Here is a 26,097-nt window from a genome sequence, read left to right on the forward strand (position 1 = left end):
TGAAAACTCCGCTCCGGCCCCGGCCCCGCCCCCGGCGGCCCCGCCCCGCCCCCGCCCGCGCCTCGGGCGCCCTGCTCCGCGCTCGGCGGCCGGGCGGGCGCGAGTCTCGGCGTCCGCTGTGTGCTCGCCGGCGCTCGCTCCCGCCTCCCTCCGCCCCTCCCCCAATTCCCGTGGTCTGGCAGCGCCTGGCCGGCGGCCCGCGGGCGGGCCGCCCTACCCGTTGGAGCCCACCCGCCTCTTAAGGCGGCGGCGGGAAGATGAGGTTCCGGGAGCCGCTCCTGGGCGGCAGCGCCGCGATGCCGGGCGCGTCCCTGCAGCGGGCCTGCCGCCTGCTCGTGGCCGTCTGCGCGCTGCACCTCGGCGTCACTCTCGTCTATTACCTAAGCGGCCGCGACCTGAGCCGCCTGCCCTATCTGGTCGGGGTCCCGCCGCCGCTGCAAGCCGGCTCGAACGGCGCCGCCGCCATCGGGCAGCCCTCCGGGGAGCTGCGGCCGCGAGGGGCAGCGCCGCCGCCTTCGCCTGTGGACGCCACTTCCCAGCCGCGTCGGGGTAGCGACTCCAGCCCCGACGCGGGTTCTCTCCCCGGCCTCGCGAGCAACTTGACCTCGGCCCCCGGGTCCCCTGTCACAGCACTGCCGCTGCCCGCCTGCCCCGAGGAGTCCCCGCTGCTCGGTAAGGACCCGGGTGGGCGCCAGGCCGAGGACTGGGACTCCCCCGGATTTCCCCGACCGGCCCCCTCCCCCCTGTCCCGGACGTGTGCCCACGCCCTCCTCCAGGACAGCCAGCCTACCTATTCCGGATCAGTCCCTGATCTCCAAAGCGGTTCCGGGCTGGAGGGGGGAGAGAGGTTGGGAGGGGAGTCCCTTTGGATTCATGGTGGAAGCCGGGGCGGGGGGCTGGGTGGGGGAGCCGCAGGGCCCTCTGGCCCCAGAACCAGAGAGAAGGCCTTGGAGACCCCTCTGCTCTGGCCCAAGCCTCAAGAAGGTTTGGATTTTGACTGCTTAGGGCTTGGAACAGCCTTCGCCCTGCTAACTCTGGTTGGGACCACAAGGCAGCTCAGAGTAACCCACTCCGGTTTGGGGGACAGTGAGCTCATCTCCCAGGTCACCTGTCTGCCTCAGAACCACTCTCAACTGAGTGGCTTAACCTCTTTTCCTGAGCATTCACGCCAAGTGACTTTCCCCTAAACTTCTGGTTCCTCGCCTGTTTAATGGGGATAATAAATGGTACCTGTTTCCGGAAGTCGTTTCGGAAGATTAGCTAAAGCAGTGTAAACAAAGGTTTGTATTAATGAGGGTAAACCCTCAGTAAATTGTCACCCTTGTGTTCAGGATCCTTCTCCCCTGCTTCTTGCCCTTGTAGGTTCCCCAAACCTCCATGAGGTAGGTCCCTCCAGGGGCGGGTGGTCGTTTGTGGGAATGGACATGTGAGCCCTGGAGGCTGGAGGGCTGATCCCTAACCAGTCAGCACCGCGTTGTCCCTTTCCCCGAGCAGCCTGGAGTCGCAGTGATCTTGCCTTAGAGGATGTGAACCTTAATCACCAGCGCCTCTCTTTTCAACTGGACTGGGAGCTTGGGTGGGGGGGGGGGGGGGGGTGATCGAATTCCCTGTGTCGGGAGGAGGCTGAGCCTCCTCAGGAACTTCTCTTGACCTGCATCCACCGGCAGTCAAGCCCAACGCGGCCACAGGTTTGCTTCCAAGATGACCCGACAGGTGGCTGCTCATTTCTACTGCCAGGGCTGAGGGAATGCTGTTCCCGGTGAGGGGCCCTGGCAGGCAGGCAGGCGTCCTGCCAGTAGGAACTCACACTTTTCCGCAGAATCCTGGCAGAGCAGGCCTCTTACAGGCTCTTGCTCAATTTCTCCAATAATTACTTCAACATTTTTATATCCACTTTGGGAGGCAGCTCTAGCAATCGGTCAGGCATGAACTGTGGTAATAAGGGGGACTTTTCTTAAAGCAGAAAACGGAGTTCTTTTGGACTTGATGATGGTCTCTGGGAAGCAGAAGTAGGCCCAGAGCGTGAAGCCGAGTCTTCGCCCGCTGCTAAGTGCATGAGATACAGTCCCTCCGAGTCTCTCGTGTACAAGATGGGGTTGTCTATGTTTAACGCACTTAGGTTATTTTTAGAACGAAACGAGGTTGTGTATGTTAAGTATGTGACAACTAGGACTTGGGACTTGAGGTTTTATATCGCGGGCTCCCATGGAGAGTTGGAGAAAAGAAGGAAGAAAGAGTGAGTCCCCTTACTCCAGCCAGAGAGGCCAGTGTCCCCCGTCACAGCACTGTCGCTCGGTCCTTTCGTTTTTGTAACAGTTGCCTGGACTTTTAAGCAGAAAGAAAGAGAAATGAATTAGCAAGTGGAAGTACCCCAGAGTTCATTCGATTGATGTTTGAAGTGTAGGGCCTTCCAGATGAATCAGGAGAGGCTGTGCTAACTCACTCTGCATTGTTTTATAATAGCATTCCTAGTGATTGGTGAGGAGTTATTGGCCTCTCTGAGCTAACTCCGAATTGGTGGCTGGAAGGGACTTTCGGAGAGAGAAGCTTTTGGAGGGCGAGGAGAGAGGCCCTGCGTCTTCTCCAGCTTGGCTGTCTATGTGACGGCCACGGGACCCTGGTATTTAGGCGGCTTGTTGAGGCAGCCCCGGAAAGAAGAGGCGGAGGGTTTTTCTCCATTTTAATTGAGCCCTTAGGTTTGAGTGGTTGGGTGCAGCTCTCTGAGGGGAAGTTCCTGGCCGGGAGGGAGCCTTAAGAGAGCTGAAAGTCTTCCTGGGAGTGAGTGTGTGTGTGTGTGTGTGTGTGTGTTGGGGGGTGGGATGGCCCATCTGTTCAGCTGGGCAGGTGTCTACCAAAGCCCTTGTGGGGTGGTTTTGAGGTTGGTGGGAGAAAGCATCCCTGGGGTTTAGAGCTGTGGCCTTTTCACTACTTGCATTTCCTTTCTACAACGTGGCTCTGCCTTCAGGTGTCCAGGGGTCTGGAGCAGATGCTTCGATCCCTCCCGGCTGGTAGGTGGTGGGTAACCGCCGTGCCCTTCCATGGGGGAGACATGCTGGGCTGCCGATGGGTCACTGTTAGGTCCGTTGTGGGTTGCCAGAGCTTTGAGCTTGACTTCAGGTAGACTTGGTTTGAGTCCCGTCTCTGTCTACACTATCTGTGTAACATAGGGTAGGAGTATAGTATTTGGAGCCATAGTAGGCCCTGCCTCTGGCACCCCCAGGAGCTAGTAGTGTGAGGCTCCTGAGTTCTCCCAGGGTGATCTGGCCTGTGGGTCGTGGCCTCCCGCCCACCTGAGGGCGGAGCAGCATACACCCCACTGAACTGTGGTGGTGAGGCCCCTTTCCTGGCTGCCTGGGTGTTTGCCTTCAATATAGTCAGCCCGGGAGGGGCCGAGACCTTGCGTTGTTATCTCTGCTCAGGTTTGGCGGCAGCTCAGTGTGGCGCTGGCACTGCCATCCCAGAGAGGGGCTGGGTAGGGAGGGGCAGTACCCTCAGGTTGGACTGGTTAGGGGAGGCAGGGCTGACCTGAGGACTCCACTGGGGCCTGCCTGGGACTTTTGGCACAGTCCCCTCAAGGGCACGTGGGGGCAGTGGGTGGTGGTGAGTACGAGACTGCTTAAACACAGCGGCAGGCCCCTCTTGCCCAGCGGTGCCATGAGGAAGTCTCTGACCTACAGGTGGGCACCTGGGCCGGCAAATAGCAGCCGCAGGTAGCCAGGGCTCTGGGAGCCCTTTGTTCCTAAACCAGTTCCCCTGGCTTTTGTGGGGGCTGTCAGCCGGGCCTCTGCCTCAGTTTGTGCCCACGGGAAGACAGAGCATTTGCCGGATCTCTGCAGAGCTCTCAGCTCTCAGGTGTTCCTCTACCAGCGTGCCATCCTCGCCCCCCGCCTCTCCCTCATAGGCACACATGTGGACACAAGCCCAGGACAGTGTGTACTTGGAGGACATCTGTCTTGGCCTCTGCTGGGGCAAGGGCTCTCTCCCCACTTTGGGGTTGAGTCTTGGGACCTCATCACCTTCCAGTTTGGGGTGGAGCCTCATCCTAAGGGTTCGGGGAGGCACAAGGAGCCTCCCTTGTGTCCAGATCTTTACGTTTTGGGAGGTTATGTAACTAGTTTTGTAAGCCAGTATTGTCCTGTTGCTTTTCTGAGGGAAAATATTTATTGACATACACACAGACATGCCTTCTAGTCCAACAAGCTGCGATTGAGAAATACCCTCCATGGCTGTCCGGCTTCCTCATGGGGGCAGGAGTGATTCCCGCCTGCTGTAATTCCTCCCAGACTCTGAGCAAGTGTGGGAGCCTTTGCCTGATGAACCAGGTGGAGACTCCCTGGGGCACAGGGATCCAGAGCCAGATGTAGGATTGGACTCGAACCGCAGTGCCTTGGAAACATAGCATCCCAGGATGGGACTCTCTAGTCCCCTGGCCCCCAGCCCTCATTGTGCTAGAGGGAGTGGCTTGCCGGGACTGGAACCCAGTCTCCTGCTTCCCCACCCAGTGCGCTTTTCTTTTTCTTAATTTATTTTTTATTTTGAGAGTGTGTTTATTAAAGCTGGGGACAGTGAAACAAAGGAAGGGTGGAAGGCTTAGGGTACAGAAGAAGCAAGAGGAGAGAGAGCCTAGGTGGTCCTCTGCCTTGCCTCTCCAGAAACATGCTAAAGAAATGTGCCATGCTGGGCTGCTTTCGCTCACTGAAAAGTCAGAGAGAAAAGGGGATCTTGGAGACAGATTCACGGGGTAAGCCTGGGATGAGCTGCCGCTCCCCAGTGCTCTCGTTTGGACCCTTAGAGTTTAGGAGAGAAAAGTAAATATACACGCCTGAGAGGGAAGGAAGGCGTGGGCATGCTCCCGAGAGAGCCTGCCCCTGCTCTTCCTTGAGGTTATTGCTCAGTAGGTACCCAGTGCAGAGGCTCTGGGCAGCCTGATGTGGCATAGAGACCCTGGGAAGATCTTGTGAGGTGTGTTTTAGGGTCCCTTTGTAAGATTTTACAGGAGGGCAACTTGCCTGGATGTCCTTGCTGGCTAAAGCATCTGGTAACTTCATTCATTAAATTCCAACAATATGCCTGTCCTGTGCTGGGCACCAAAGCTAGAAAGAGGAAGATGACAGTCTTTAGGAACTCACAGTTTAGGCAGAGGAGGCACAATTAAACTGTGCTGACGACATTGAAGGACACGTGTGTGTGTGTGTGTGTGTGTGTGTGTGTGTGTGTGTGTTTAAGTCTCTCCCTTGCCTTAGCTACCCTTCTTTCCTTCTTTTCTTCCTTATTTCTTTCTCTTATTCAGACATCCAGAGTTGCAATCAAAGTTCTTCAGTCCTGGTTTTATTTGATTGTGTGAAAAAAAATGTCCCTCTGATATCGGAAGCCTCATATTAGCTCTGCTGGGTAATCTTTAACTTGCTGCTTTATAATGACTGTGATGAGACATTAGCAAGCCATATGGCTGGGTGTTACGGTCTTTGGGTAACAAGCAGGGTAGGGATTCCCAGCCTGGGAATTCGCTAATTTATGGGTTGTGAATGGCCAGACAGTTAATGTCAAGGCAGCCCCAACCCTTCCATTGGGTTCTGCCCTAGGGGCCTGCCAGACTTTGGGGGCTCAGCTGGGTTCTGGGTGTGTGTGGGATGAGCCCAGTCATCCTGTGGTCAAGTCAAACCTGGTGATTTCTCCAGCCGCTTACCCAGGGCCTCCTACCCATTGTTCCCTGCCTGTTCACAAGAAGCAGAGACTGGAATTCTGCTTGAATCCACATCCACCTGGAAAGTCTAGTTTTTCTTATCCTGTTAAGCACCAATACAGCTGTCCTCAGACAAATGGTCTGCCCTTTCTGCCTAAATCCCTCGAGGCCTGGCGCTGTGGCTATTTTCCACTCGGCTCTGGCGCTGCCCAGTGTGGTCTCGGGACAGTGAGGTCACTGTGAAGCCTCGCCAGCCAGACCCTGGCTCCCGCGGGAGTGAACAAGGCAAGGGATGGAATTCTGTGACCACCACAGGGCCCCTCCTGCCCCTGAACTTGCTGAGGGGTCCTGGGAACCAGACTGCGGCTGTGCTTGTCAAGGCCTCAGTTGTGGGGGCCCCTGTGTTTACCGGGGCCCACGCAGGTCACCAGCGTGGGGAGAGATCTCAGATCCTGTTCTAAAGGTCAGAGCTCTTCGGGCTGGCAGGTTGTGGTGGCTTGGGGGTCGGGGACAGGGTCTGGCAGGGAGCTGGTTATGGGTGAACGTGGCCTAAAGGGATTTGTCCTTAGAAGGCAGAAGGGCTGACTCACACCCTCAGTGTTTCAGGTTCTGCTTTCCAGCCTGGCCCCAGCCGGCTCCCTTCCTGCACCAATGAAGGCCAGTGGCTATATAATTGGCTCTTGCTGAGTTGTTTGGCAGTGATTTTAATCTCGGGTCTGGGTGTGTGAGGTAGCTGCTTCTCTATCCCCAGCCGCCTCTCCAAAGCCCCTCACCAAGCCCAGAGAGAGGAGGAGGAGGAGGATTTGCCTCACTGGGAGGCTAGGCCTGTAGTTGTTGGCTTGTTCCTGTTTTTTTTTTTTTGTTTTGTTTTTGTTTTTGTTCTTCTTTAGGAGCCGATAATCTCTCTGTGTGAGATTTTACACAAAAAGCTCATTACTTTTTCTGTAAAAAGTAATGCAGGCTCATTGAAAATAATTGGAAAAGTTAGGAGGTAAAAAAGCATACCTGTATTCCTGTCACCCAGACAAAATACATTGGCATGTTTTCTGCTAGTCTTTTTTCCTTGTACATGTTTAAGAATATAGATGCTATCTTTATTTGAAGGACAGATAGATTAGTATAGATAGAGATAGCTTGGTGCCTAGTATTTTCATTTAAGATCCTATCACAAGCTTGGTTCTACACCTTTAAAAGTCACAAAGGCCATATTATTCTGTCAACTGAATATGTATAACTTTCATCATTCAGCAGCTGTTGAACACACACACACAGTTTTGAGGTTCTTTTTTTTGTGGTCTTGTGAGGCTTGTGCATAAAACTTTATGTACTTTTTGGATTGTTTCCATAGTAGAGTTTTCTAAAAAAAGGAAATAAAGGAGTGGGTGCTTTTTGAGTAGGGCTAGGTTTTTAAGCCAGTTTTACTAAAGGATAGGCCCAACAAAAATTACATGTTTGCTTATTGCAGGCAGATGAGTATTGTCTATTGCAGAATGAAGGATGTGTCTAGAATTCTGATAAAAAAGGAAACTAGGTGCGGAAAGTGCTTGGGGCAGGGGAAAGGGCCAGGTTGCAGGCCCGGCTCTTGGGATAAAGCTGAGCAGAAGTCTGCTGTCAATAGAAGTGGGGGGTGTGGGGGTGGGGGGGTGGGGGGGGAGACGCGGGGGTTGATGCCCCATGAGTCAGTTTTCTAAGTAACTTTTCCATTTGTCTCCTTGGCTAGGCTAGGCTTATGTGGACTGGGGCACTGGGACTATGGTGCTGGGTGAACAACCAGCTAGCTAACCCAATGCTGTTGGCATGACCGACTTGACTATTTCCACAGAAGGTGTGGGAACAAGCTAGCAAATCAGACTCTGAAATACACAGCCAGCTCTCCCTCCTCCAGGAGGTCCTGAGATCTGGGGAGGGGTCATGAAGTAAGAAACCTGTAGGTTCCCAGGAATTCCTTTTTGCGGGGGGGGGGGGGGACCTCAGAGGCCAGGAGAGTCTGGCGTGAAGTAGGTGCTTGTTCGGGTGGGTTAGAGCCATTCAGGTCAGTGTACCAGGCTCTTCCCCAGGTGTCTATTTTGAGGTTATTCTACTTTGAGTGTCTTCACTGGAGCTCAGTTCTCCTCTTCTGAGGGACACTTTGGGTTTGGGAATCTGCCAGGGGTCATTTGGCACAGAGCCTGGTGATCAGGGGGAGGCTGCAGTGAGGGAAGGGGCAGGATTATGTCATACCAGCATGACCAGTGCTGTATGAGATCTGGCTGCTTCCTGCCCCACCACTTGGGTCATAGGGAGGGGCCCTGGCAGGGGGTTCAATCATTGCCTGGCTCTGTGACAGGGTACATTCTAAAAATGCCTTAACATTTTTCTTTAAACGTTTCTTCCTGTTTTGCATAACGTCCTTTTGCCATTGACATCCTGTAACTGCAGAGTCGTTGGCGTTCTAGGAGCCACCAACTTAAAAAAACAGGAAAGGACTCTGAGGCCAAGGTGCACTAAGGAAACTGGTATTTGCATTGTAGGAGGTATTAGGTAGTTCCTGGCATTCAAATGAGCTTTTCAGTCTGCTTGGGCAGGGTCTCTGCCTGTCCAGTAGGTAGATTTGGGTCCCTCATCCCAAAATTAAGAGGGACCCCAAGGAAGAGGATGAGTGGGGACTCATTTGTTCATTCAGCAAACTTGTATCGGTAACTATACTATATGAAGCACGGGAGTTAGATGTAAACAGGAGCTGACCCCCATTCTCTGGGATCCCCTCAGCAGTGGACAGACTCTGGCAAGACCGTGGTTAGAGAGAGGAGAGAAGGGAGCATGGTGCTCCCAGGGCCAGAGTCAAAATGCTGGGCCCCTCTCCCTGCCTCAGGCTGTTTGAACAGTCTCCCTGGTTGGGAGGGGCAGGGTTCTACTGCTGAGCACAGCCTGTAATTTCCTGTAGTTGCTGCACGTGAGAAGAACGTCATAGCTGAAGCCCGGCTGTTGCGTTCAGCCACCAGCAGGGTAGGAGAAGACAGGAAGTAGAGGCAGAGTGAACAAAAGATGATAAAAGAGGGAGCTGGGTAGTTGGGACCATGCTGGGCAAGGGAAGGCTGAGGATAGCTTAGACTGAGGGACCGAAGGGAGGAAGGTGACGGGAAGGGGAGGTACAGAAGGAGGGGTTTCGTGGTCTGCAGAGGGTAGGAGCAAGCCTTGAAAGCCGCTGGCGTGAGGATTCTGAGTTCTGGTTCTTCTAACTTGCTAGGTCATTTTGGGCAAGTCCCAGTTTCTCTTCCTCCTCGGGTCTAGGTTGGTGAGGGGAGGAACCCTGGTTATGTCTGCAGCATGAAAGGCTTCTGGCACCCACTACCCATTGCAAGAGCTCTTGTAGTGCGGCTTCTGGTGAGGATTTTGTCGCCCCTGACTAACAGGCATAAAGATTTTAGTTGACGGGTGACCTCTGAAATGTCACGGGGAATGTTTCTTCCCGTCACTCTGGCTAGCCATGTGATATGGGAAAGATATTGTCCTCTCTGCGCTCACCTGTAGATGTGAAGTTTAGGTAATAGGCATAAAAGGGCCTGACACAGTGCCTAACAGAGTAGCTCTGAATCTATGTTACCTACTATTGGTAGTACTGATAGTTCTTATTTGTGAAGATTTTGGCGTTTGCTTTGTAGGATTTCTTCCTTTCTTTTTTTTTAAAAAAAATTGAAACTGTCATTATATTAAATGTTTAAAAGCATAATTCTTCTATCTGCCATTGTAACAAAACATGTGCCTAACACTGTAGCAAAACTCAATTTTCCTTCCAAATGTGTACCTACTATACTCTGTTGCAATTGTAGCGCGAAACTATTTTGCTTTCTGTTTTCATTCGGCTGTTACGTTGTTTATAATTATCCTAATTATCTTATATAGCAGCTCTCTAATATTCTTATAGATGTTCTCTTAGCATCCAACATTCCAGATTTCACCATCATAGATAATCTTGAACATTTTTGCTGTGTGCCGCTCATTGCTTCAAGTTGAACTATTTCCTTGGGATAAATAGCTAGAGAGGAATTTCTAGGCCAGAGGATATTGCTACTTTGTTTCCCAGGCCCTAAATTTTAAATTCCTGGGCCAGGGATATTGGCTTTTAAGGAGTGTGGATTCCAGGAGTCAGGTCTGTTTGGAGTCTCACGCTTACACTCCCAGCCCTTGGGCCTTGTGTGTGTGTTAAGGTCCCTGGGTAGGGCCTGCGGACACTCTGGATTTGAAGCTTTTTCTTTAAGCCTTTGCCTCTGGTTCCTGCTGAGGTTTCTCAGTATGCAAAAAGCCTTACTGGTGGCTCTTTCAATGCCTTTGCCAACTAGTTCATTTACACAAGACAAGAACTTTTCATTTTCCCTTTATTTATGGAGCCAAACCTATAGAATGAGGGCAGACCCATTTAAAAGTCTGACTTTAATATGGTGTTGATCTAAAACTTTGCAGATTGGTGGCTAGAAATACTACATTCAGGCATCCATAGAAACTATGTTAGGTTCTGATGGGCTAGCCAGGATGGCTGACCATTTAACCCAAGTGAATGAACTCTGACCTGACGGCCTTGGTTTATGGAATCCAGAAAGGGTCCCAAGCAAAGAAAGATTTTGTAAGGGGGGGGGGGGGGGAAGGGGGAGGTTAAATTGATCAATAGTCCAAGGTCTGCAAATATGAATTGCCAGTTCTGTCCCTACAGCCACCCCCCATGCACATGCCCTTTTTATAGATAAACAGGAACCTGCTGACTTGCATAAACGGTAGAATGACTTGAGAACTAGTGATTTTGTTACAGGAGAGGAGAGGAGCTTGTCTTCCCTGGTTGCTTGTGGGAGTGGGGTTCTTGGGGGTACTGCTGGGATAAGCATTTCCAGAGGCTCCCAGTGGAGGATGTGATATGGCAGAGAGCTTTATTTCTGCAGAATTACACCCCTCGGTTTCCAAAGTCCCATTTCCTGTAGTCCAGCCATAGAAGTGTAGCAGGGGTTTCAGTAGAGCAAAAATCAGAGCCAGTGTCCAGAGTTTCCTTTCCATGGTGGAGCCAGGTCCAGTCCAGCATCAGGCTAGCTGTGTTTCCCTGCTGTGGTCCATTGCATGTGGGTGAATGCAAGAGAAACGAGCGAGCACGCCCTAAGCAACCAGAGTCCCAAAGAGAGTGAAATTCTTTGTTTAGCGGATTATGTATTCCCAAATGTTCTTGTGCGTCTATCTTCCCTTTGTTGGACACCCCCTCCCGTGATCTGCAGGGACTGGCCTGATATTCCTGGTGGAGCTGCCCAAATGACATGCCTATAATGTCTGGCTTCCCTTTTTGCTCCTTTCCTTTTATGAATAACTAGCGAATTACACGGGTATCAATTTCAGTGACCAGAGGTTTACAAATCCAGCAGGCCGGGTGGATTCAACCTGGGACAGCTGCGTCCTTCGTCTTGTAGCCACTCCATATGTCCCCTCTTCTGCGGCATTCCACAGCAGTCAGCTGTGACGTACGGACAGGGGGCTCTCGGGGTCCATTTGGAATCAGGCCAGAGCTGCTGTCCAGCACATTGTTCCTGGGGGACCCAGGGCAAGACTTCCTTCCTGTGTAAAATGGGGAGATACTTCTTACCTCAGAGGGTTGATAAAGGATTGAATGAGGTGAGGTTTGTGGCAATACCAGTACTCTGTATTTTGATCAGTGCCTAACCCATCCATCCAGAAGACATCCATTCAACACAGTGGGCTGCAGAGTATAATTTCCTCCCAAAGCAGTTGTGTGTGTGTGTGTGTGTGTGTGTGTGTGTGTGTGTGTGTGTGTGTGTGTGTGTTTTGTCATCTGCCCTAGGGCAGAGTTAACGGAGAAGGAAAGGTGAGGCTGTAGCCACAGGTTAGGGACAGGATTTAGCATGAAACCAGGGTTTAGTGGAGACTGTGGCCTGGCTTATACATGAACATACATACCTGCCCCAGGCCACAGGGAGAAGGCCTCCCATTTTGTTGAACCCACAATGCTGGGAATTTGGAGTATGTGTTGCCATGTGTCAGTTGCGCCAGGATTCTGTGGTGACCCGTAGTCTTCCCTTCTCCGGGTGGACGTTGTGTGTGTGTCTTGGGGAGATACCATCATAGCTGAGTGGTAAGGGGGAGGAGCTGGAAGGAGCATTGGATATTTGGTGGAATCTCAGGAAGTGAGAAGGGATGTTAAAAAATGGAGACTGGATGTAAATGGGCTTAAGCTGGGGTGCCCAGTGGCCTGTGTGCTCTTAGAAAAACTTAGGCCTAGGCTAAGTAGACAGCCTGTCTTTGCTTAGGAGCTGCTGTTGGAAGTCAGGATGGCAAGCCTTTCAGTCCAGCTCTGGGGCCAACCTACAGAGTAATCTGAGAGAAATCTTCTCACTAAGGCCTCGGTTTACCCATCCATAAAATGAGATAAGGGGTTGCTCTCTGGAGCCCCTGCCTGCCTGGGAATTCTGATGTAGCCATGCACTCTACATGGCTTTGCTGCAGGACGGTAGAGTGCTGTCCCCTTGAGGGCCGGTCATGTAGAACTGGGGTGATTCTCAATGGGTCCTGGGAGCCAGGAGTGAGTCTTACTGGACAAATCCACACCCACCTGATCCTCCAGCAATTTCAGTGTCTAGGCACAAAACCAAAACTTGGGATGAATGAGGAAGTTGGTCGGTTTGAAAACCCAGTCAGTGGGAGCCACTGTGAGTCTAGGGCCCTAGGCTCCCGCAACCAGCAGTCAGCCACTCTCACAACAGATGGTGCTAATGCAGCACTGCTCAGGCATGGGGCAAGTTCTTCATATTACTTTCATTCACTCTCACAGCAGCTCTTTTTCTTGCCTAATTGTCTTGGTTAGAACTTTTAGCACAATGAAGATAAGAGAGGACATCCTTTTCTTGTTCTCGATCTTAGGGGGAAAACATTCTGTTTTTCGCTATTAAGTATAATGATAGCAGTGGGATTTTTATAGCAGTGTGCATACCCGATGTTCCTCTTTATCAGGCGAAGAAAGATTCTAGTTGAGTGTTTTTTATCATGAAGAGGTGATGTGTTTTGTCAAATGCTTTTCTGTGGGCCGACCACTGAACCACACTAGCAGGGCCGATTGATTTTTTTTTTTAAAGATGTAAGTTGATCTTGAATTCCTGGGATAAGTCCTACTTGGTCATGGTGTATAATCCTTTTTATATGTTGGATTCAGTTAACTAGTTTTTTGTTGTTGTTGTTGTTGTTAAGGATTATTTATGAGATATTGATCTGTATGGCTTTTTTTTTTTTTTCAGCTTTATTGGGGTATAATTGACAGAAAAATGATCTGTAGTCTTCTTTCTCATGATGTCTCTAACTGATTTTGGTACCAAGGTAATACTGACTCCTAAATGAGGAGGGAAGTGTTCCCCCTTCACGTTTAGGGAGAGCTTGTGAAGGATTTGTATTCTTTAACTGTCTAGTAGAATTCACCAGTGAGGTCATCTGGGCCTGGGTTTTTCTTTGTTGGAAGCTTTTTGATTACCAATTCAATTTTTTTACTTGTTACAGGTCTGTGCAGATTTTCTATTTATTCTTGAATCAGTTTGGTAGTTTGTGTCTTTCTAAAAATTTGTCCACTTAACCTAAGTCATTTAATTTGTTGGCATACATTTGTTGATAGTATTCCCTTAAATTCCTTTTTATTTCTATAAGGTTGGTAGGGATGTTCCCTCTTTCATTCCTGATTTTGGTAATTTGAGTCTTTTTTTTTTTTTTAAATCCCCTTTCTGGTCAGTCTATGCCAGGGGTCGGCAAACTCATTAGTCAACAGAGCCAAATATCCACAGTACAACGATTGAAATTTCTTTTGAGAGTCAAATTTTTTAAACTTAAATTTCTTTTTTTAATTTTAATATATTTTATTGATTTTTTTACAGAGAGGAAGAGAGAGGGACAGAGAGTTAGAAACATCGATGAGAGAGAAACATCGATCAGCTGCCTCTTGCACACCTCCTACTGGGGATGTGCCCGCAACCAAGGTACATGCCCTTGACTGGAATCGAACCCGGGACCCTTGAGTCCGCAGGCCGACGCTCTATCCACTGAGCCAAACCGGTTTCGGCAAACTTAAATTTCTAACGCCACTTCTTCAAAATAGACTCGCCCAGGCCGTGGTATTTTGTGGAAGAGCCACACTTAAGGGGCCAAAGAGAGCCGCATGTGGCTCGCGAGCCTCAATTTGCCGACCACAGGTCTATGCCACTTTTTTTTTTTTTTCAAAGAACCAACTTTTGGTTCATTGATTTTCCCCCTTTCCTATTGTTCCTCCGTTCTCTTTTTTCATTAATTTCTGCTCTAATCTTTATTTTGTTCCTTCCGCTTGCTTTAGACTTACTTTGCTCTTTTTCCAGTGTTTCAAGGTGGAAGATTAGGTTATTGATTTGAAATCTGTAGATCATGCACTTGTACCATTTTGATAGGTACTGTCAAATTGCCCTCCAGTTTATGCTCATCAGCTGTGAATGAGAAGTGCCTATTTCCCACATCCATGCCGGCACTGGGTGTTATCAGTCTTTTTACGTTTGCCAATATGATGATCAAATATGGTATCTAGTTTGAATTTGTTTCTCTAATTAGTGGTGATGTTGAGCAAACTGCCATGTGTTTGTTGGCTATTTGTATTTCTTCTGTAAATACAAGCATCAATCAGTTGCCTCCCATACGCACCCCTGACTGGGGATTGAACCTACAACCTAGGTATGTGCCCTACAGGAATCGAACCCACAACCTGTTTAGTGTATAGGATGACACTCAACCAACTGAGCCACCCAGCCAGGCACCTGTCTTTTTTTACTTTATCTCTAGTAGCTTTGATAATACAGCCAAGTTTTAAATTTTTATGTATTTAAGTTTGTGTTTTCCTATATTACTTTAAGTCCCCCCCCCCCCCCCACACACACACACACACTTAGGAAGGTCTATATCATTCCAAGATTATAAAATGTTTCTTCTGTATTCTTTTCTAAGCTGGTTCTTTAACATTTTAGTACTTGTCTCTGACAGTAAAAGATGAGCAGAATTGTTGTTCAACCCTTATGTTTTGCAGGAAGGTTATGTCATGCCCCAAAAACATTTGAGGTCCCAGGCCCTTCTTCCAAGTCTGTCACTGTTGCTAGTGTTCAGAGTAGAAAAGTGGAACTTTAGTCTCTTGTAATAACCCTATAGGCTTTGAAGTTCTAGGGAGTCAGTGAGAAGGCAAAGTAATATTTATTGATATCTAATAGTGTCAAGTACTGTGATAAATATGTGTATGTGTTAGCTCATTTACCACCTGAAAAGGACACATTGTTTTATACCTACTCCTTAGAGAAGGAAATTGGAGGGAGCTGGCTACATTTAAAGTGGTCCTGATACCCCAGAGGTATTGCCGGGAGTGCATGGTTGGCCGACTGCCCAGATGGCCCATCGAGCAGCAGGCTCTCTGCAGCCCAAAGCCTGGTTCTAGATGTAGAGAGAAGAGGATGTACTTGTCACCAGCATTACTGGTCCAGAAATCCAGTCAGGGCTCCAGAATATCGGAGGAGCAACTTAGTAATAAAACTCCCAGGAGGCTTATTTACCTGCTGGGACGCTAAACTTCTGATTTACTGGGAAGATTAGAACTGTTGTCAAGTGCCTTAGAGTTCTCTGGGAGGGAAGGCAGTTAGTCCACAGCCAGGGAGTCAGAAGTCAGAGCAGGGAAGTGAGTACTCTAATGGGGGGGTGGGGGTCAGGCTGATGGATCTGACCCCACAGGATTGCAAACCTGCTCAGGGACCTTGGCTTGTCTAGAGGCCAGGGCTCCTGTCTCCCCTGTACAGTGCTGGAAGGATACATCCAGCCCCATCCTCCACCGCTCCCCTGTTTATTTCCTTCGCTGCTTTCTTCCTGCTTTCCTTTCTCTCCATGCAGCCATCAAACTATTTCATGCCCGTTATTATCATGGACTTCCTTTTATCCTCATTCCCACTTCCGTTTCTCCACCCCACCTCCGGCACCCATTCTAATGCATTTAATGTGTGACTATTTTTGTTCTTGCCAAATGGGAGCTGCTATTTTACATATACTGTATTCATTTTTTAACATATATTTTTATTGATTTCAGAGAGGAAGGGAGAGGGAGAGAGATAGAAGCATCAACGATGAGAGAGAATCAGTCATTGGTCAGCTGCCTCCTGCATTGTCCCCTACTGGGGATCGAGCCTGCAACCCAGGCATATGCCCTGACCGGGAATCGAACCGTGACCTCCTGGTTCATAGGTTGAAGCTCAACCACTGAGCCACGCCGGCCAGGCTATATTCATTTTATAATTTTATTTTTTAGATGAGCATATAGTAAAATTATTTTTTGGTGTATAGGTCTATGTAACACAAGTATATATTTGTATGGCCACCACCACAATCAGGATACAGAACTTTGCTATCACTGCAAAAATCCCCCATCTAGTCCCATTCTTCTCCAGCCCTTCACCCCTGGCAACTCCTGATCTGTTCTCCAGTACTATCTTGTCTTTTTGAGAATGTCATATAAACAGGTCATACAGTATATGTACATGTATTTTTAACTTATGTAAAGAGTATTCTTTTGTAGCTCATTCTGATTCTAATTTATTTCACCCAGCTGTTTAAAAAGATTTTTTAATTAATTTTTTTTTTAAGAGAGGGAGGAAGGGAGGAAGAGGGAACCGTCGTTGTGAAAGAGCATGCTCAGTTGCCTCCCTTACACACCCCAACCGATCGAACCCGCGACCTTCTGGTGCATAGAACGATGTTCCAACCAACTGAGTCACACTGGCCAGGTTCCACTCGCTCAGTTCCTAGTTCTTTTTGGTAGAGAACGGTCTTTAGAAACCAAGAACTGGGCTCCAGATGCACACCCTTGTTTTTGAGGTCCATTCACATCGCTGTGTGTGGCCCCAGTGTCCATGGTGTTCATCCCAGGTTTCTTTCTCCCTTCCTTCATGACAGACTCCCCCACCAATTCACAAATACCGCTGTAAGGAACAGCCAGGGCAAGCAGTGGCACAGGGATTTGAACCCTGGCCTGTGACCTTTTCCTACCATGCTGCTTCCCACGGAAATGGCATTTGCTTCCTATAGAACTGTATGTTGAATTTCTACATCTTTTCTAACAAATAAGCTAAGAAAGTGCAGATCGAAGTGTTCTCCCCCAGCATCCTGAGGAGGGGAAAGTAATCAGAAGAGGAACGGAGGTAAACGTGGCTTCTGCCATCCTCTGCCTGGAGTTCTCAAGTGGCAGACCCTGGGCTACCTGTTAGTGACTGTCTCCAGGCCGAGCGTGGAGGCCTCAGAGGAAGCGGGAATGGGGAGACTGCCTCAGTATGGAGGGGGAATTCTTAAAATAAAAAATAACAGATTGTTGCCCAGCCGGCATGGCTCAGTGGTTGAGGGTCGACCTATGAGCCAGGAGGTCACGGTTCGATTCTCGGTCAGGGCACATACCTGGGTTGTGAGCTCGATCCCCAGTGTGGAGTGTGTAGGAAGCAGCCAATCAATGGTTCTCTCTCATCATTGGTGTTTCTATCTCTCTCTCTCTCTCTCCTTCTCCCTTCCTCTCTGAAATCAATAAAAATATTTTTTAAAAAAACCAGACTGTTATTCTAATCCTTTCTGAGAAGTTCAAATCATTCCTCCCAGAAGTGCTCTCGTTCTAAGAGGAGAGGGGTGCAGCAAGGTCTTCCTGGGCTCACAGAATTTCCAGGCAGTGGCCTCCTGAGCCTTTCCTGGTAGTGATAAGAGGGCAGGCACGCAGTTTCCACACATTCCAGCAGAGAGGTGGAGGGAGGGAGAAGGGCTGGGTGAGGAGGAAATCTATTTTTGGGCCAGGACCAAGCAAAGCAGAAATTCCTCCTGGGACAATTTTCCCCAGTGGACAAACACTGGGAGGCCTGTTTACTGGGCTTTGAAAGCCCGTGATCCTCAACACTGTTTCTTGACCTCAGAGCCTTCTATCTATCTCTGTGGTTGCACTTCAGGTGAAAACCTTTTTGGGGGGAGGTAGAAGAGGGTAAAGGGATAAATGACGATGGAAAGAGACTTGACTTTGGATGGTGAACACATAATACAGTATAAAGATGATGTATCATAGAATTGTACACTTGAAACCTATCTGCCGGCCCCAATTGGCCCTGATTGAAACTGGGCAAGATGGCCCCGATCGCCGGCCTGGCTGAGGGACCCCACCCGTGCATGAATTCATGTACTGGGCCTCTAGTATAATAATATTAACCAATGTCACTCCAATAAATTCAATAACAATTTTTAAAAAGAAAGCCTTTTTGGGTCACCCCAGGACAGAAGTGTACTGTCATGCCCCCAGTTCTGGGATCTCCAGAGGCTTCTCAGCATTCTCTCCTTGATTCTTCTGCTTTAGAAGTCAGGAATCGTGACCTGTGTGTACAGAAATGTGCTTGAGGAGGGTTAGGTCAGTGATGCCAAATAAGATTCACTTATATGCCACCTGGGATCAGTTGGTAGCTCCTGGAGCCCTAGGTTGAGAAGGATTGTGAGACAGAATCCCATGGGCACAGTGTAGGGAGAGTAGAGGGGCATGTGTACCTCGATTTGCTGTCCACTCTGTAGATGCATCCACAAATACGAGAACTCTAAAGGGTTAATAAGGGGAAGATAAGGGTGGCTTTTGTTGTTGTTGGGGTGGGGGTGGGGGGACTCCAAGAATGTTCTTGAGGAAATCTGTCAATCTCTGGCCTTCAGTTTCAAACTCTCATGTGTAACATGGGGCTGAAACATAATTCTCAAAGTCCTTCCAGCCCTGGTCTGCCAGGATTCTTCCATGTTCTAGTTCAAAGAGGGTCCAGACCAGGCGTCCTCAAACTACGGCCCGCGGGCCACATGCGGGTGTTTTTGCCGTTTTGTTTTTTTACTTCAAAATAAGATATGTGCAGTGTGCATAGGAATTTGTTCATAGTTTTTTTTTTAAACTATAGTCCGGCCCTCCAACAGTCTGAGGGACAGTGAACTGGCCCCCTGTTTAAAAAGTTTGAGGACCCCTGGTCCAGACCTTTGAAAGTGATGGAACCTGACCATGGCTTTGCTTCCTTAGGTTAGGCCTTGATACCATTGGTGGCAGGATCCTGGACTAAGTGACCACAAAAGGTTTTTCTGATGATCTCACAATCCACACCAGACTTTGAATTTTGGGATTATTTTCTTAAGGAACAAGTGGTATTTAGTGAAGTGCCCGTTTGATGTGGCAGTGTGAGGTTTAGCTAAGGAAATGCAACGTTTTCATTAGGCTGTCCACTGCCACAAAGTTTTGAATTATAGGCCTAGAACCTGCAGGAAACTTACTTTAACACTAGAGGCCTGGGGCACGAAATTCGTGCACTGGGGTGAGGTGGGGGGTCCTTCAGCCCAGCCTGCACCTTCTCACAGTCCGGGACCCCTCACTCCTTACCACCCGCCTGCTCGCTGCTCCTTACCAGTTTGGCTTACTGCTCCTTAGCGCTGCCTCGGAGGCAGGAGACTCTCCTGCCACTGCCGCTGTGCTCGCCAGCCGTGAGCCCGGCTTCTGGCTGAGCGGTGCTCCCCCTGTGGGAGTGCGCTGACCACCAGGCAGAAGCTCCTGCGTTGAGCGTCTGCCCCTGGTGATCAGTGTGCATCATAGCAACCGGTCGTTCTGCCGTTCCGTTGATTTGCATATTAGGCTTTTATTATATAGGATTGAGGGTGGGGGGTGTGCCCATCAATCACAGATCAGGTGCTGTGCCTGGAACCAAAGGCATCTTAAGAACACAGAACGGGGAGTGTTTTTGCCCTTGGTTACCTTGGTTGTACATGTGTATTAGGACAATCTAGATTCTCAAACATTAAAGGCAAGATGGTTCCCTGCTCTGTTAGCTCTGCTTCTTAACTTGTAGTTGAACTTGTGCTGTGTGGACAAACACATGTTTGTGCATGCTGCGCTGCCAGTAACTGTCCCAAGTATACTGGTAAAAAGGAATGGCATGGCATACAACCCCTGCCCTCACAGAGATGAGGGAGCAAGCAGGGTGCCCTCATCCTGCAGGGCTCAATGTTGTGTCAAGGGTATTTTGGGCATCTGGAGCGGGGACTGATTGGCCTGAGGAGCTTGAGGAACTCTAGTGGTTTAGCAAATGTGAAAGGGAGACAAGGAGTCGACGCTGGGTTGGCTCTAGATTAGCAGGGCTTGCTGTGCCGAGCAAGGGAGCAGTGGAATTTGTCTGAGTTGAGCTCACACATTGAAGTTATTGAGTGGCTTACACGCAAGGCCATGACCTGGACTCCCAACTGAGAAGCCCACGTGGCAGGGCTTTAGCTGGGGGAGCCGAGGACAGGCTCACATCTGCTCATCTGCTTACGTAACCCTGCTTCCCAGCTCCCAGAGCCAAGAAAACACACAAGCCAGCCCAGCGGGGCCGAGGGCCTGTGGTAGCACCCGCCATGCGCCTCACAGCAAGGGAGCCTTGGCTTAGCATGAGGACTGTCACGAAGCTTTCAGCCCTTGGTTTCTTCCCCTCGCCTCTCCCTGAGGCCTCCAGCCGAGGCTCTGAGACCTGGCCCCAGGTCTGCAAGATTCTGGGCAGAGCTGGTCACTGCCCTCCTGGAGTCTGCGTTCTGTGAATTTTCTCACTGGGACAGAGCCAGGGGTGCAGCAGAGGACAGCTCCTGTGGGTGGCAGGAGATGTGCCGGACACTCCCGGAGGCCTCCTGGCTGGTACTGGACCCAAGGTCTGGGGCTGCCACTGACTGCCAAGTGCTGTCCACTCCCAGGTGAGATCTGCAGGATTCTCAGAGCGGTGCAGGCTTCACAGAGAGAAGGTGGGGAAAGAATTGCCAGATTGGGCAGGGAAGGCAGGATCTGGGGGTCAGTGTGCCTTCAATGTGTTGGAGACAAGATGGGGGTTGTGAGAAGGGTGCAAAGAGGAGTGGGAGAGTGAGAAGAGGCTGTTCAGTGATAAAGCTCTGCATGAGCCCTTGGAGGAGCCAGTGGGGGTGGAGTTTTTCTGGAGCAGGTTGAGTTCTGGTCCCTGCAATTTACGAAGGGGAAACCAGTATCCTGAGTGCAGACGCTACTTGCCCAAAGGTAGATCATCCAGCAAAGTCACTGATGGAGCTAAACCAGGGCCCAGGCATCCTCTCTCCTCTCCAGGAAACCTCAGGACCCCCTTTCTGGAACTCCTGAAGGGGCAAAACTAAGACCCGCCTGCAGGTGTCTGCTTCAGGAGGCTGGGCAGACCAAGTGTGGATTCCTGTTTTCTGGGCTGGTTTCCGAAAGTATGAGTAAGTTGGTACGGTGACAGTCCAGATGCCTCTTGGGTTCCTGAAAATGGGGTTATGTTTAGAAGCATCTTGAGAAGCAAAGGTACAGCAGGGCTGGGGCTTTGCAGATGTTGTGGGGCCCTCTGAAGTGAGAAGAGCCCAGTGACAGATCTTTTTCGTGTTTTTCACAAGTGCACTGCAGCAGGGCCTCCCAGAAGACTTTGCCCAGCGCCGGGCAGTCAAGCAGTTGAGGCCTGCTGGACCCCGTTGGGAAGGGCTGCCTCTATGACCCGTGAGTTGTAGGAGACTCTGAGGACGCTCCTTACCTGCAAGCCCCAAGACTTGTGAAGATGGGAGGTTCCTCTCCCCATTGCCCAACTTGCCCAGACAGAGTCACCTAGGCTCTGCCCTAGCTGGTTTGGCTCAGTGGATAGACCATTGGCTTGCAGACTGAAGAGTCCCAGGTTCGTTTCCGGTCAGGGACATGTACCTGGGGTGTGGGAGGCAACCAGTCGATGTGTCTCTGTCACATCAGTGTCTCTCTCTCTCTCTAGGTCTCTTCCCCTCCTTGCATTCTCTCTAAAAAGCAATGGAAAAGTATCCTTGGGTGAGGATTAACAACAACAAGAACAGGACCAGAATCACCTAGGCTCCTTGGTAATTACCCACCTAAGTCCTTCCCAAGATCTGCCCAGTTCAGGCTCTCCAAGGGAAGGGCCTGAGAGTCCATATTGTTTACAGATTGCCTCAGGTGATTCTGATGATAGGTTTGGAAAAAACTTAGCCCTAGAGTATAAAGCCAGTACTCACCTGAGGGCCCCCTAGGTTATGGAAGCTGGTCAGCCAGCAGCCCAGTGAGGGACTGATCTGTGAGGCCCTTGCCCCTCCAGAGAGGGAGGTGCATGGCCCAGGAGGCAACAGGGCTTTGGAACCCTGAGGGTCCCCTTCCTTACCCCAGGGGGTCTGCTGTCTGAGCTCTGTGGTAATGAAGAAAGGGAAAGGACAAGGCAAGATCGGGACTCTGCTCTTTAAGATTCTGGCCTGTCTCTCCATGCAACGTTTGCCATTAGAGGAAAGAGGGAAGGGCATTTCTGGCAAAGAGAAAAGTGCAGTCATAGGCCTGGTTTATAAGAATGGGGAGGGAGGGAGGTAGAGCTGAGACCGAAGGGCCTTGTTGCCAAGCTAAGAGGTTTGGCCTTGCCTTGTCCAAGGCGACACAGCCTTGGAGCCAAGGGAAGTTTTTAGTGGGAAGGTAATGATCAGAGCTGTGTCTCAGGAAAATGAATGGGAACAGGTCCCGGGTCCGGTGGTGATGGAGCTGGGTCAGCCCTGGAGGGAGGGGACGGGAGTGGTGTACTGGAGGTGCAGGGGAGGGGAGAAGGAGAGGAGATGGCGAGTTCGCACCTGTGGACAGGGAGGAGGAGCAAGAGTCACAGCTTCCTTTTCTCCGGCTGTCTCATTTCAGGAGGGTGAGTGATCTCTGGAGACAGGGTGCTCGGAGAGCCACGTACTATTGATAAACAAGGTGACAGAGTGTGCACACTGCTTCTCACTGGCATGTTTCAGGTGAACTTGCTCTGAGTTTGTGGGCAGCGTTCTCACCTCTGTTCCTTTGTGCTTATGACTAGTTTGCTTCACAGGGGAAGCTGGTTCCACTATCCGTTCTCAAACTGCGTCCCCTGATAAAATGATTCTGTGGCCCAGTAAATTTGGGAGATGGTGAGTTAAAGTGAAGAAGGTTTTTTGATTGCACAACTTCTCAGAGCCTTTGGTGTGCGTCCTGACTTTCCAGAAGCAGGATTTAGTAGGCAGGGTTCCTGCCCTCATTTGACCAGGGGACATGTTCTTCTTTAAGCATCCTGCTAGGATTAGTGTTTCTTGGAACCCTCTTTGAGAAAGTTTGTCCTACAGAGAATACTGGGGGCATACATATCTCATCAGTTTTTTCATCTAAGCCAAAGAGCTCTCCTACTAACTAATTTCTCTCATCTGGAGCCACGTTCTTCTAGGCCAGAACCTTTGCGGTCATCCCTGACTGGATTCTCTCCCTTCTTCATCCGTCTCTTTCCTCTACTAAGCATTCTTCTTTGAGGTTCTTTCCAACCGTTTTCTTCTCCCTTGTCCCCTCAGTCTCCTCTGGGGTCTCATTTCCTCCAGTCCTTCCCGTTAAGTTTGTTTCATCTGTGCATCAACCCATGAGACATGGGTTACTCATGCCACTCCTTGCTACCTTCTGCTTTTCTCAACACTGACCTCTCCAACACACACACATACACACACACACACACACACACACACACACACACACACACACACGTTTCCTCAGCTAGGCTAAGTTCGGAGAGAACCTGTCCGAAGCCACACTAACTGGGAGGTGGCACAGCTATGTGTGAACCTCAGGATTTCTGAGAAAGTGCTTTCTCCTCCATGCCCTCTGATCCTTGTAGCAGCCTGCCAGGAAGTCAGAGCAGAAGTCGCCCCATTTCCACTTTACAGTTGAGAAACATGGAGTCTGAAGGGAGTGTGGCCTGCATAGGCGAGTGCTTCGCAGGGTGACCCGCCATCCAGGTTTGCCCGGTACAACGAGTTTCCTGGGATGGTTGGTCACTCTTGTGCTGGACATGGTACCTAGTGCTGGGCACGAAGGCCTTTTCCATGGCCGCACTGCCTCTCTGGAAGAGCTGTCTCCTGCGGCCTGGCCACCGGGCACCCCCTGTGAAGCAGCGAGTCCCACAGCCTGCTGACTTCTCCTTCCTCCTCCCCTTTAGTCGGCCCCATGCTGATCGAGTTCAACGTACCTGTGGACCTGACGCTTCTGGCGAAACAGAACCCCGAGGTGAAGGTGGGTGGTCGCTACGCCCCCAAGGACTGCATCTCTCCTCACAAGGTGGCCATCATCATTCCATTCCGCAACCGGCAGGAACACCTCAAGTACTGGCTGTATTACTTGCACCCAATCCTGCAGCGTCAGCAGTTGGACTACGGCATCTATGTTATCAATCAGGTGAGGTCTGGGAAGGTGGAGCCAGGGAGGAAGTATGTGTGTGTGCACTGTAAATATGAGAGTAAAGAGATGGGCAAGGAAAGGAAGTAATTTCCTTGATATCTGAATTTTACAACTCGATCACTATCACCCTCTTTATTTTAATTAGTGTAAATAGGCGAAACGCCATACAGTGTGCTTGCTTGTTGCTGTAACTCTTTAGGCAAGGAAAATTGCTGGGATGCTTTGTTTGTGTGTTTTGTTTTTTTTGGAAGTACCCTTCCAACAAAATGGAGAGAAAAATAACAACTCTTATTCTCTCCAAATAAAGCAATGACTATTTTCTGTCTCTGGGTAGCTGGGTGTTTTCCTTTTAAAAAAATAGAAATACCCATTTGGAGTCAGACTTTTAGTTAACGTCAGATTTATCCGGTTTAACTGCTGTTTCTGAGGTACTCACAGGAGACAGTGCTCTTAGTTCAGGCCTGAATGCCAGGCCCCAGCAAAAGTTTGGGGAAGTTTTATTTGTGGGCCCCTGAAGATCATGTGGCCTGAACTGAGTCTGAGAAAAGAGATCTTCTCTCTGCGTCTCTGATCCATGTGTCTAATTTGGGTTAAAGAAGCTGTTGGCGGCATGTCAGCCTTCAGCACCATGACCTGGAGAAATCAGATTGATCTGCGAGGCATTATTGTTTTTTCTTTTCTTTTTAAAAATATTTTTATTGATTTCAGAAAGGGAGAGAGAGAAAAACATCAATGATGAGAGCAAATCATGGACCGGCTGCCTCCTGCACACCCCACACTGGGGAGTGAGCCCGTCATCTGGGCATGTGCCTCACTGGGAATCGAACCGTGACCTCCTGGTTCATAGGTCAACGCTCAACCACTGAGCCACACCGGCTGAGCAAGAACACAGACATGTTAAAGGAAGAAGGAAGTATAGAAATATAACTTTGGTATACCAAGTTTATTTTGAATACTTACATTCACCTCTTTAGACTATAACCTTCTAGGTGCAATAACACATCTAACTTATCTGTATACCAAATTTCATTCACATTCATCTGAAGAGACAGAGTATGCCCATTTCTAAAAGGCCGAATGTCCATTTCAAGATAAATTCTGAATCTGCTTGAGGTAGTAAGCTTGTTGGTAGTTGACAGCTTCTATCAAAGTTGAGGGACTTTGTGTGGCTCCCCTTGGAACAGAAGGGAAGCTGAAAACAGCAGTGTGTCCATCAAGCCTTTCTGAGGCCCGCTGTGCATAGTCCTGCACCAGTTGCTGCAGAGAGATTCTAAAGAAGTGTAAGGCCCCAGTTCTACCTGTCCCAAAGCTTCCATTCCCCCTTCTGGCAAGTGGACCCTTCCAGAAAACAATCTGTTAACAATCCCAAATAGCACGTGATTGGATGGTGGCCCCCAAATGCTCTGGAAACTCAAGAAGAGGAGCAATGGCCGGGAAGAACCAGGGTTCTAAAGGCTGGAGGGAGACATGGTCATCTTAGCTGGGGCCAGAGAATGGGGACTTTAAGGGAGAAAGCAGCCTTGCGTGTTCCTGGAGAGCGAGATGACCACTGGGTAGGAAGGCAGCAGAGGCTCCAGGGCCCCGATGTTGGAGCTGAGTCTGTCAGACAGGAAAGAGCAGATATCTGCTTTTCAAGGGAACTGAAGCTCAAGGTTGGGAGAGCAGATTGTGGGCAAATCCCTCGGGGCTCTTTGAGTCCTTTGGCCAAGTGAGGCATGGACCAGGGCCCTGAGAAAATCTATTAGTGAGATAGCTGTGGGTCAGTTACCTTAGAAGAATGTTGGAGAATATAAGAGAGAGCAAGTAAATGCCAGGCCAAAAAAAAAAAGAAGAAGTAAATGCCAGGCCACTTCAATCCAACAAGTATTTGTTTAAGAAACAAATGTGAGAGAAACGTCAATCAGCTGCCTCCTGCACCCATCCCTACCGGGGATTGAATCCTCAACCTGGGCATATGCCCTGACCGGGAATCGAACCAGCAACCTTTCAGTGCACAGGAAGATGCTCAACCAACTGAGCCACACTGACCAGAGAAGCCTCTACATCTTTTCCTTCTCTTTCAAGGGTTAATTTTCCTCTCTGTCTCCCTCTCCCTCATTGTTTTCTTCTGCTCCAACTCCACCCTGGTTATTTCTTTGGAAAAATACAATCTGATTTT

At 49.8% G+C, this 26,097-nt stretch overlaps 1 protein-coding gene across 1 annotated transcript in view; it reads left to right on the forward strand.

Moving 5' to 3' along the window:
• The first annotated feature begins 56 nt into the window (after window positions 1–56).
• The window catches only part of B4GALT1 (beta-1,4-galactosyltransferase 1), a 46,345-nt gene continuing 20,304 nt past the window's right edge, over window positions 57–26,097 (forward strand). The window contains exons 1-2 of the mRNA XM_079790283.1: window positions 57–672; window positions 23,701–23,936. Of these exons, the coding sequence (XP_079646409.1) occupies window positions 258–672; window positions 23,701–23,936 (651 nt within the window). The 5' untranslated portion in view covers window positions 57–257. The remainder of the gene's footprint in view (window positions 673–23,700; window positions 23,937–26,097) is intronic.

Source organism: Cnephaeus nilssonii, assembly GCF_951640355.1.
Source record: "Cnephaeus nilssonii genome assembly, chromosome: 14".
Classification (NCBI taxonomy): Eukaryota; Metazoa; Chordata; class Mammalia; order Chiroptera; family Vespertilionidae; genus Cnephaeus; species Cnephaeus nilssonii.